Source organism: Tympanuchus pallidicinctus, unplaced genomic scaffold (genome assembly GCF_026119805.1).
Source record: "Tympanuchus pallidicinctus isolate F22 unplaced genomic scaffold, pur_lepc_1.0 scaffold4, whole genome shotgun sequence".
NCBI classification, from domain to species: Eukaryota; Metazoa; Chordata; class Aves; order Galliformes; family Phasianidae; genus Tympanuchus; species Tympanuchus pallidicinctus.
In genome coordinates this window covers 21,893,682-21,906,251 of record NW_026294758.1, presented here as the reverse complement: position 1 = coordinate 21,906,251, position 12,570 = coordinate 21,893,682, and the positions used below count along the sequence as shown (strand labels likewise).

At 36.2% G+C, this 12,570-nt stretch overlaps 1 protein-coding gene across 3 annotated transcripts in view; it reads right to left on the bottom strand.

Annotated features, from left to right (window-relative positions):
• The window catches only part of SLC12A2 (solute carrier family 12 member 2), a 52,757-nt gene that overhangs the window by 17,843 nt on the left and 22,344 nt on the right, over positions 1-12,570 (bottom strand). For all 3 annotated transcript variants that reach the window (XM_052701077.1, XM_052701079.1, XM_052701078.1), the window contains exons 7-15: positions 12,336-12,444; positions 11,708-11,835; positions 11,528-11,612; positions 9,060-9,208; positions 6,330-6,437; positions 5,091-5,214; positions 3,652-3,753; positions 2,391-2,546; positions 1,396-1,495 (exon numbers count right to left, since the gene is read on the bottom strand). In XM_052701077.1, the coding sequence (XP_052557037.1) occupies positions 1,396-1,495; positions 2,391-2,546; positions 3,652-3,753; positions 5,091-5,214; positions 6,330-6,437; positions 9,060-9,208; positions 11,528-11,612; positions 11,708-11,835; positions 12,336-12,444 (1,061 nt within the window). The remainder of the gene's footprint in view (positions 1-1,395; positions 1,496-2,390; positions 2,547-3,651; positions 3,754-5,090; positions 5,215-6,329; positions 6,438-9,059; positions 9,209-11,527; positions 11,613-11,707; positions 11,836-12,335; positions 12,445-12,570) is intronic.

Genomic DNA, 12,570 nt, shown 5'->3' with positions numbered 1-12,570 from the left:
ACACTTTCTAGCTTACAATTCTTATGTCATACAGGAAAAGTGGCCTTACACAATTTTTCCTCTCATTGTTAGCACTGAGAAGTCAAACAACTGCAAGTTCAGTTGTTCTAGCCATTCTTACTAATCAATTATAAAGATCAAGTAGAAGACTTCATTTTTAAGACAAGAATCAGTGAAGTATCCATCTCTCCAGAAGCTCCAGGAAATTTATTTATTTTTTCTAAACTACATAGGAGAAGCCAGTATCAGGCCAAAAAATATTACCCTAAAGCTCCTGTGCTTACACCTGGCAAGAAGATCTATACTTTCCTCACAAAATAATTAGTGAAGTTTACAACTCAAAAGGTTATATACTAACTTCTGAACAAAACAGCTGAAGTACTTCCAATGGAACCTAAAACGCATACTGGCCAGCAGAGCACTCACTATCAGCACAAGCAAGAAGTTTTATTTGGCAAGAATTTTCCTGTAATGTCTGTTTCTTCAGTCTGCGATCCAAAACAGACTTGCACTAGAGACAATGCTACACTAATTATAGCAAGATAATATAAATTATTTATGCCAAATTTGAGATTTGCATTAAGACTGAAAATTGCTGCTCTTGATGGCTAAGAAACAACAAATCAGTTTCTGAAGTCAGACTATTTTGCTGACAACAGTGCAACTTGGCATCAGAGGTAAGACAGTGTTTGTAAATAATCAGGGATTTTAATGTCACGTAAACCTTTGGATTTCAGAAAGAGCTGTTTCATAAACCATTTCCTCAAAGTCTAGTAAGTCAACATGCTTTTTTAAACGGCTTTTTTAGAGCATATTTCCTCTGGAATTGCCTGCTCCCATGAAGTGGAATAAATAATGCAAGATACTGCCTATTTCAGTAAGCTCTTCCTGGGCTGTTGTCAGAGGCTGATAACAAACCAGTTCACTCCTTCTGTTGTGTCAAACATGTCTGTAGCTGTAGCATTTACCACAGCAATGAGAACATATCTAATGTGAGACTGGTGTTTAGGACAGTACACACATCTCTGGGATTTTAGCTTAGATCAGATTTAGCTTTATGTGCACTGAACACTTGTTAGCTGCTGGGAGGTCATCTACCAGCTCAGTTTCATTAACAATCAACACAATTCATAGATCATGATGCACTCCATGAAAACATGATGTATCGTGCATGACGGTGAATAGCTGGTCATCATTTATTGGGTTGCTTCTGAAATGGACTCTTAATCTAAAATAAAATGTTCATTTAGCCACGTCCAGACAATCTCCATGATAATTAAATTCAAAACTGTAAAAATCCACAGGAAGTAAACAGCTTAATGTTGTCATGGCAATCATCATGAGTCTACCCTACTGATTACACAGCATAAATAATTTGTTGTATAAAAGTGTCACCTGAAGTTTTTCACATGATCTTCCACTCCTGAAAGACGAATAGAATGCTGTAATGCATTCAAGTAAGTCAAAGCTTGAGTTGATGATCCCCAGTTTACATCTGTAAAATATGACATTTTCAGTGTTTTACTTACAGCTATTCAACATGTTTTTTTCTTAAATCATGTAACACACAATATTTAAGCTACACCTCAATGTGTTCTACACTACACAAAACAAACCCTCAAGTTACATATGCAATTCCAATTAAAGATAAAACTTACATGGAAGTTTTGGCAAATAAGAGTTTGTTATTTTACAAATAGAAAGAAAGAACTGAATTTTTTGCAACATTAAAGAGAATAAAATTCAAAGCTGCAAAAATAATGCTTTTGGAAAGAAGATGCTTAGAGCTATGCTACATCACAGCAAAGGAAAACGCAACCTTAAAACAATGCCTCAACAAGTCAACTACTTTCTGTGAATAACTTAAGCAGTAAAGAGGACAATGTCTAGATTAAGCAGTACTACATGGATATTTTTTTTTAAGTAGGGAAATTAAAGTTCCCAGCGTATTTGCTATTTATTTCCATTTATTTTTGATAGCTACAATGAACTTATGATCCTTATGATTCAAACACTTGAAACTACACAGCCCAGGATTTGGTCTTTTCCTTATTGCCAGCATGTTTTGGCTCAGATATGCTCCATCTTTCACTTACAGTTATAGAGCATTCTCAGAGGAAGAGTGTATGTAGTCCTCTTCAAAGCTATAGGAATGGTGTACTGAAAAAAACCCAGATACTAATAAAATCATTTTTCCAATTGGAAAGGTAAAGAAATACTCCCTTTCACTTCTGGCTAGCAATATGCTTTCAGAAGTTTGAATCAAACAGACTTAGGTTCCTTATTTCCCCTCTCCCCAACCCCAACACACACATGCACACACACGCACTTTGTCCATCTTCCACATTCCTCTTCTGCCCACTAGAACCAGAAATGGCCCCTATACATACCTGGTTTCTTGTAAGTGACATAAATGTAGAGACCAAGGACTATGACATATGTTAAAAGCGCGGCCCACCAGTTAATGACAAACATCACAATGCAGCACAGAATGGCTCCGACAAGAGAAATCCACATATTGTAGTATTTGAAAGCAGGACGCCAACCTAGTCAAAATTTGATTTGGAGGATAAGAGAAGAATGAGGGGGAAATAATTTAATTCAAGAGAAAGAAGGTCCTATTCCTCTTCTCCCTCGCTTAGTGCTCTGAATCGCATTTCACCATAACACACACCAGTTTCAGTAGTATAACAAATAGACACTTTGGCACATTTACAAAAACTTAATTTTTCACCATCTATCAAAATAATTTACATTTTTCTTGCACAGATACGTAAAAGTTCTCAATGTTGTCTTCTAAAAGCTATCTCTAAAGGTTGAAGATGCTCATGCCAGTACATATATTGAAGCAAACTAGAGGTACCTTTGGCAACAAGTTTCAAGAAAATAGATTTTTCCTTTCAAAGCAAAACCTCAGCCTAAGTGTAACGTAAGTCATCAGCTAATACCTCTCTCTCTCTACTTTGAACTGTTTTTAGGTACATTTACTATTTCCACACAGAAATCTTCATTATATGAAAAGCCCCCTCATACAGATACTCCACAAACACATTTGTGCAGCTGTGCATTAACTGTTACATTTAGGGATATTTTAGCAAAGGAGACCAGGTGAACAATAGTCTGCAAGTACTGTTCCTTGGTACAGTCTTATATTTTAACCGGCCTCCCATACCAAACAAAGGCTACAAAAACATGCTCATCCCACTATTTCCTTCTGGGCTAGAAAACTGAACATATTATAAGAGAAATCCAAAGATGACAAAAGAGTGGGTCTTGAACACCAGAAACTGATTCAGCAAGAAAACTTTCTTGAACAGATAGTCTCAAGAATACTTGATAAGAAAAGAGATGCTGAGGCATATTATTAGAGATCTATTCAAGAGCTACTGAACAAGTACTGAATTATCTTCTGTTTCCTCAGCAAAAGTGACAAATACTGTTAACTCCCAAGCTATTCTGAATCATTTCATCCTTCAAATTTTGGAAGACTCAAGGACATATTATATTAAGAATAACTTAGATGTGTCATGAAAGTCAAATAGACATTCAGTATTGAATTAAAGCAGACTTTCACTTATGTTAGTATCTTTTGAATTTTTCTGCATTTAGGAATTGCAAGATAAACTTTGAACCCGAGAATACAGTTCCTACCTGGAGATTTTGCAAGAGAAGCATGGAACACAGAGAAGTTAATCAAGGCATATGAAGCCAAGAAGAAGTTAGAGATAATTGGAGCAATGACGTTCAGTTCAGCTGCAAAACAAGAATAAAGTAGAATGTTATAATATATACCATCTAATGGCTTTGTACATTTCAGACTTAACTTTATGTTACATAGGCAAAATCACTTTGTGCTTTCCAGTAAATGCAGCTATTAACTTAAATGTCTTGTATTAACTGAGGTATCTTCTGATAGTCAGGAAATGAAAGTTTCAGTTTTTTAAAAATAAGCATTTTTACATGCCCATCGAGCATTCCACAACTGCTTCTTCTCATTACTATATGCTTTCTTAAAATAACTTGAGAGAATTTCTTTCCCACCATGGTTTGATTAAACAGTGCTGTAATATATTGGGTTCTGAAGAACTCCAGAAGTCAGATTTCTTTATGTGATGTCTTAGGTCCAAAACAAAAAAAAAAAGTAAAAGGCTAGTAAGAACAAGAGATACTCATCTATGGCAAATGGTAAGAGGAAAACTAGTGTGAACAAATGTGACAAACATGTTCATTTGCTTGCATTTTAATTGAAAATCTGAATTATTGGTATTAGCATTAGTGCATTATTATTTATCAATTCCACTGCAACAGCAATGAATATTCTCTCTTCAAAGAAAGAGATAAAGGAAAGCAACAAGCTCTTCCATAAGGCAGTATGGTATAAAAAAATTCAGACCAGTACCCTCTCTATTAAAAAGTAGCAATCACAATGTGTCAATTTGCAAGCATTTAGTTGTTATAATTAAGCCTCCAGTCACCTTGTTGCAGTTAAGACAACATATATATACACACACCTCAGGATAAAGGATAAAATAACATAACTAGAAGAGCTGAGAGTGCTAGCACAGAACATATGAGCAAACATAGCAATATTAGTTCACCATCTTCCTAGAACAAAGGTAATCCTTCACCTAGACTCTCTTCACTACTGCCAACAGCAGCAGCAATCATCTCTATCATTTGTAGTGTAAATGAAGAACATTTTAAAAAGTTCAGTTCATATAAGCTTGCCATTTACTGAAGCCATTTGTAATTATTAAAATCTAAATTAAATTTTCATATTTACAACAAATTATGTCATTCTACTTTAAACAAAATGTATTTCATTCACTGACTGACTGTAACAACAGATGCCTGAAGTGATTAGGAAAAGCAAAATCTACTTATTGTTCAATTCAGACTTATTCCAGTTCTAAGCATTGAGATATTTAGGATACAGAAGAAAATCCTTAAACTAAACAAAGTTAGAATCCTCACTTAGGAATCAGCTGTGCGTTAGACCTCAGGGACAATATCATCAAGTCACGAGATGGAAAAGAATGCTTTATGAAAGACGAAAAGGAGATTCAGATTTACTTTAATTTCAAACTAACCAATTAGTATGAATCCAAGAGCAATTAAAAATGTTAGAAGATATCCCCTCAGTGGTTCATTGTTCTTCCCATAACCTTTAGCAAACATCTGAAATCCTGGATAGATGTTATCTTTGCACAAAGCCTAAAAAAATAAAATGAAAGAGTTAGCGTGCACTGAGTAAAAAATATCCTTATTAATGTTTACTAATGCTGTCTTCCTAGAAGAAGCTAACTTGTACTTATTCTGTTAGCAATTGTCTTATCATTTCAGTTTTTTGCATTTCCAATATTCTATCCTTCAGAAGCAAGGGCCACTCTTCACTAAATGCTTTAACTGTACTTCACAGTCAGTCTCTCGTTAAGGACAAAACCAATTTCTCCAGAAAGTGGAAAGTTTACCTAACATTTACAGTAGTTCTCTGAATCAACACTTCTGTTTTTATTCTGCAACGAAGCCTCTTTTACGTTTGACTACTTACTGACACTCCGGGGAAGGAGGTCCACTAGATAACAGTAAAGTTTTATTCAATTAAAAAGAACATTAAATAAAAATAAGATTAAGGAGTTTAAGAAGGAGGGGCATTCATTTGGAAACACCAACAAAATTAATGTAAAGAGACGTAAACAAGAACTGGTTCACAATTGCATTATTTTGTGGAAGTATTCCGTGATTAGGATTCAAGAGCTACAGGTTCTACTTCCATTATACTGAGGAATTAACTGATCTATTATTTTTAATGGTATGCTAGTGGTACTTCATTTCTTGGAACTTCCTAGTTCCATGAAAAAGCAATTTACAGAATACAGACTTTATGCACCCCTCACTCCACAGAGTAAAAACAAGGATAGCAGCACATTTGGATGCCACATATAAGCACCCTGGGACGCATGACCAGTAAGATCCCAGTTTCAAGAGTAACCATCACTTCATTCACTTCAACTCATTTGAATCCTTGGTTTGTTCAAAAAGGCAGAAAGTCTTGGATAAGTGACATTACAAAGATCTGTAATAATTCACTCCTAAGAAAGTAATCAGACACACTTACTTAAAATCTGACATAAGTTACATTCTGGCTACATTTAGTAACAACAGCATGCTGTTTTTCCATTTTAAGCACCAGGTAAACAGGCAAATCTACTGGACGCAGCAGTTACGAGTCATGATTACAGTATGTCAGAGTCCCTTTTCCAGAATTCTGATTTGAAACTTAATTAAAATTATTCTTGAAAAGATCTCGGTTTTGCATCCATACTTACCTGGAAGATTTTAGGTGCACTCACAAGAGATGCTAATGCAGATGACAGAGTGGCTGAAAAAATGCCCGCAGAAATGAGTGGTGCAAACCCTGATACCATGCTCATCACCTGCAAGTAGAAAAATTTTGTTTCACTGTGGGTTTTCTGTTGCTGTTTTTGTCTTTTTTTAAAAAAAAAAAAGAATGTTAAGAAGCATAATATTCTAACTACACAAGCTACTATTAGCAGCACACAAAAAGTATATAAAATACTTGACGCTCTTCACTTAAAAGCCACATTCACATCTATGTGATCCAGAATAAGAGAAAGTAGCTTATCACATACTATTTAGTCCAACTTCGTAAACTGACTGATGGCAGAAATCTCAATGGGCTAATAAAAAGAAAGGAAACTTCAGCCATGGAAGTAAAAAAATACGCACTGTAAATCATTTTGACCATCCAGTCACTAAGAAACAGCCCAAGTAACAAAGCAACTGAATTTGGGGAACATCTTGGGAAGGTTTGTTTTATCTTTTGCCACACCTAAGTTAGGTTTGCTTCCCACTCACATCCCCCAGTTTGTTTGTTTCCCATTTCCATCTACAAGGACAGCACAAGTTTGGTTCTCATCCCCATAAGATCATATTTTCAATCAGCTGAATGAAATACAATATACCATTATTGGCAGATTGGAGGACTACCAATAAATGTTGAGTAAACCAGATGTAAAGAAGTGATGTTAATATAATCAAAAAAATCCCAAATAAAAAGCAAAGCAATTTCTTGCCTAATTATCATACAGCCTAGGAACTATCATCCTCTGCCATTCTAATGCTCTACTCCTTTATCATAGATGCATACAGCATTTCAAGTGTCAGTTAAGATAAAGAACCGTGAATTTAAGAACAGTCAGTTTTAATGGATACTTTCCCTTCAAAATTAAAGTTTAGGCTGCTTAAAGACAGAGTACTTAATAATTTGATAACATCTTGAAAAGCTTAGAATTTCACTCAGAGCAAACCTAGCATGGTCACTTAGAGACACAGTGTCTGTTCAAATGAGGTTCTGCATCATTTGGACTGATCAGACATGTCTTTCATCCTGGCAAACTAGAATACAAAGACTGAATCTGCAGAAGAGGGAAAAGTATCTAGTTTAAGTTATTGTTACACAGAATTGTAAAATTCAGCTCTGTAAAGCTCCAGATCAGACTGCCAAAGACTGCTGAGTCTCTCAGTCAGCTAAATCTCTAGATTGCATCAGGTCTCATTGCTTAGTTCTTAGCAGTATGATACAGTAGAACACTGGCTTTCAAGTTTGAACAAATGAGGAGAGCTGTCAAAAATCATCACGGAATCATAGAATGGCCTGGGTTGAAAAGGACCACAATGATCATCTAGTTTCAACCCCCCTGCCACATGCAGGGTTGTCATCTACCAGAGCAGGCTGCCCAGAGCCACATCCAGCCTGGCCTTGAATGCCTCCAGGGATGGGGCATCCACAACCTCCTTGGGCAACCTTTCCAGTTCCAGTGTGTCACCACCCTCTGTGTGAAAAACTTCCTCCTAAAATCTAACCTAAACCTCTCCTGTTTCAGTTTAAAACCATTTCTCCTTGTCCTATCACTATCCACCCATGTAAACAGTTGTACCCCTCCTGTTTATATGTTCCCGTCAAGTACTGGAAGGCCATAATGAAGTCTCCCTGGAGCCTCCTCCTCTCCAAGCTAATCAAGCCCAGTTCCCTCAACCTTTCCTCATAGGAGAGGTGCTCCAGTCCTCCGATCATCTTAGTGGTCCTCCTCTGGACCCACTCCAACACTCCACATCCTTCTAACAGCAGTCCTGAAATGTTTCTAAGTTTAGATTTTTTTTTTTTTTTTCCTGAACCAGAACAGGGCAATGCTACACAGGTACACAGATCGCAAAAGAAAATATTTTACTCTAATAAAATGGCCTGCTCTGGAACATTGTTTTGGCATGTAAAAACTGTAATTACTTTAATGGCAGGCTGACAGCCTGATGTAGGTACATGTACTTATGACCAAAACATAGAACCCATTAAAACAAGTGCTTTTCATTCATGGACTAGTTTCTAACCAAACCTCTGTAGGGATATTAGAAAAGCGTAGGGCAGAAACTACTATAAGGCAAGTTTAATTCAATTACTAAAGAGTATGTTTTTCTTGGTTTCTTTCAGACCGTTACAAATAATTCACAAGCACAAGCTATGAAGTATGAAGAACAGAATGCCCCACAAGCCAATGGTTTTTAAATATTACAACTAGATTTCTTGAAGCCTCAAAACACACCTATCATAAAATATAAAAAAAATATAAAATACATCAACATTTTTAAAAGCATATTTGCTAAGAAAAAAAAGTTACTGGAGCAAACTATCTACGATTGCTACACATTGCTTAAACAATGATTGCATCTATCCACACCAGTGAATGATGACATTCACAGCTAAATGGAGCGAGCTGCAGTCTCAACATGTAATCTATGCAGTTAACTAAGGAGAAAAGTAAATATTTATAAACAACCAAGTATAAACAGGCTGAAGTTTAACACAGCTACCTTGCTCTTCTCATGCCTTCTAGAGGGTACTACTTTGCTATTTCAGACAAACTTTGTACTTATGGTAAGAATTTTTAGCCTACTGATTTTTCTTAATAAGCAATTAAAAAAAAAAAAAAAAAAACACACCCCACAAAATCCAGCAAGCAAATGTAAGAAAAGCTTCATACCTGAAAATTGTTCATCAGCCCATAGTGACACTCCTTCTGACAGGATGAGAAGTCATAGTTTAACTTGCAAGCTGCAGTAGTACAATTTGTCAGTTCAGTGATAATGGTGTTATTAATGTTCCCTGTGGCATCTCGAACAACACAGGAGCCTAGAGTGGACCCAATCACAAAAATAAGCATCAGACCAAGCCCAAACTTACAGACATGCATCAAACTCCAATACTTTTCAACATAAGCATATTTCTTACAGAGGTACATTGAGTATGGCATTAACAATTTTTAATACATTTCTGTTTCAAGGACTAAAATCCTTCCTCTTTCTAAGCACTTTCTGTTCAATCTGAAATTCCCTGTTCACTGTAGTACATACAGTCAGCTAAATTAAAAAATATACTCCCCTTTAGAGATTATTACTCAGTCATATTAGCAGCTTCTTCTAAGTTTTAATGATTTCCTCAGCTCTACAATAGAAGTATACAATGTGGAATAGTTTGTGGAGGGGGACAGAACATGAGGATTTCCATTTGCCTGATTCATAGTCCAGTGCCTCAAAAAAAAAAAAAAAAAAGCAAGCTAGATTTCATTCATTTCATAACCTCTTGCATCCATAATAGCACCAGTCTTTTAAATTACCAGATTTCTAATTGCAAGACACAGGCAGCAACTAGAGCAGCACATTTCTGATTCAGTAACACTTTCATCTTCAGTTGGTCTGCAAAGTGTTCCTTTTGCAACATGAAAAACTGCAGTTTCTTACGTCTGAAAGTTGATCAAAGTATTCTATCAGCAAATTGATCAGTTTCTTGCTCATGTGGATTCAAGTTCTAAAGCATTCAAATTTGGCAGTAGAAGCCTGTGGTCAATCTAACTAGGTACATATTAAGTACATTAAGTACATACAATTAAGTCTAATTATGTACATAATTACGCTCCACAGGGCACAATTGCTACAGAGTATTTGGAAGAGCTACCTTATAATGCTAGCCAATAGAAGAAGCCCAGCAAAACCACCATCTTTGCAAAGGAAGTATCACTAGTGGTAACACTGATGACACTTACTAATGTCAATTTCATTGGAAGGCAGCATAGCTAGGATACGGCATGGACTTTCAATACAACACCCAGAAACTAATTTTTGTGACATGTATGAAAACGGTTTCTATCATAGGTAAGATGCACAAGATGATTACTTTAATTCAATTATTCTGTGAATAATTGGAAATCTGAACAACCACTGAAGCTCTGGAGCAGAACAGAGAATGTCAAACACAATGTCAAACACAATGGCAAGTACTGCTGAGAATATGCAAAACCACTGCCACATGGAGAAGGGAGGCTGGGAATGGAGGTTCTACATTACTCAGACCAACCTACAACTGTTTGTGCTCCGGCCACATGAAGATACAACTATAGAGATTTCTGAAAATGACATCACTTCTAGAAAAGGCTGGCCAGATACAAATACTGTTTGCTCTTTCAATTCTTCTGAAGATTTACTGCACACAGCTCTTAAGGTAAGTTGCATGAGATTTTTCCACAATTTGCTTCAGGTAAAGTAGCTGACTACCACAGTCTTCAAATCAACACACATTTGTTTAGTATTTCCTTAAAATGTAGTCTTTTAATCCAAGCATCATGCTCCTGCCAAATTCTAAGCACATTAATCTAAATGATTGCAAGAAGTTAAGAAGTATCAGTGCAAAGGAAATCTTAGCTTCTCTTTGGTCTGAAGAGGTCACACATTTTAGGAAATGAGCACATCTGAAGATCAAAATCTCTACCAACGAAAGTTAGACAGCTCTGTCTATTCAGTGGGTCAAGGGAGGTCATCCTCCTCCCTCTACTCTTTGTCAGTGGGGCCACATCTGGAGTACTGTATCCAGTTCTGGGCTCCTCAGTTCAAGAAAGACAGAACTGCTGGAAAGAGCCCAACAGAAGGCCATAATTATTAGGGGCATGGAGCATCTCCTGTATGAAAAAGGCATGGGACCTGGAGACAAGAAGATGGAGAAGATCTTACCAACGCTTTTAAGTATCTATCAGACAGGAGTAAAGCAGATGAGGCTAGGCAATTCCCAACAATGCCCAGCAACAGAACAAGGGGTAATGGGCACAAACTGGAACACAGGAATTTCCATATGAAAATGAGAAAAAAAAAATTTACTTTAATGGTAACAGAGCACTGAAACAAGCTTCCCAATGGTGTTGCAGAGTATTTTTCTCTGGAGATATTCAAAATCAATATAGGCACTTTCCCAAAGAGAAAGTTACCTATTTTAGGGAATCTGCTTTAGTAGGGGAAGGTAGACTTGAAGATATCCCAGAGGCCTCATCAGACCCTAAGATTCTGTGATTAATTCTCCATGCATAAAAGTTGAACTGATTTACAAACTGTAAATTTTGATACAGTTGAACTGTATCAAAACAGCATCAGAAAGAACACAAAAATAAACATATTCACTACTTACCTACAGATACTGCAATTCCCATGTAAACCAACGTAGTAATTAAGATAGCCAACAGTGTCCCTTTAGGTATGGCTGACTGAGGATCCTGAAAGGAAGATATCAGTAGACAGTCATTACAGGGATAGAGGTACACTCAGTGGTTCTGAATAAAATTTGCTGATTTGCTAATTCATTACTTACAGCAAGATCACCTGAGATATTAGCCCCAGCAAGTATGCCAGTTGCAGCAGGGAAGAAAATAGCAAACACAGAGAAGAAAGTTTCCTCATTTCGGAAATCTGGTCCAAAATTCTCCATAAATATTTCAGCTGTAGACAAAGATTTATGTATATAAGTCCACCAGTACTGATACAGAATCTGTATTATTAGCCAGCTCTAGCCCCCTAATAGCTCTGTGTAAAGCCTTAACAGCACAGTACTGTAAACTATTTAACAAAAATCAACCAGAAAACATTTTGACATAGATAAGCTCCAATTTCTCAAAATAAAAGTTTAAATAGAAACAAGAAAACAGAAGTACATATAATCTCATCCAGATTTTCGAAAAGTTAGCACAATTATAATATTGAATAATTATTATAATATGGTACTATAGCAATTAGTGTGATCGATATTAAGCTGGGAGCACCAACTTTACATCCTAGAACTTTAACAAACAGCAAAAGTTTGAAACAATCAGGACAATCTCTACAGTTAAATAGAACTACCAGCTATTTTACACGTTCACCCAGTATTTTAGATTTTCACTCAATTACAACAAGTTGACTTTTCATAAATATACTATACTATATTAGCTGTTCCAACATACCTTTATAACCGAAGAAACCTTTAGCCTTCTTGCTGTCCAAAGGAATAAATGTTCCTATAACAAAGTCTCCAATAGCAAGTATGAGGATCACCAATAAGACTATCTGTGCCTGAAATGACAGAATAAAAAAAAACTATTGCTTCAACTTTAAGACTCCATGTTAAGAACATGCCAAGTGTACGGAAGAACAAGTAAGAGGTGTAAGGATGCAGCTCAGTGCTTACAGAAATCTTCA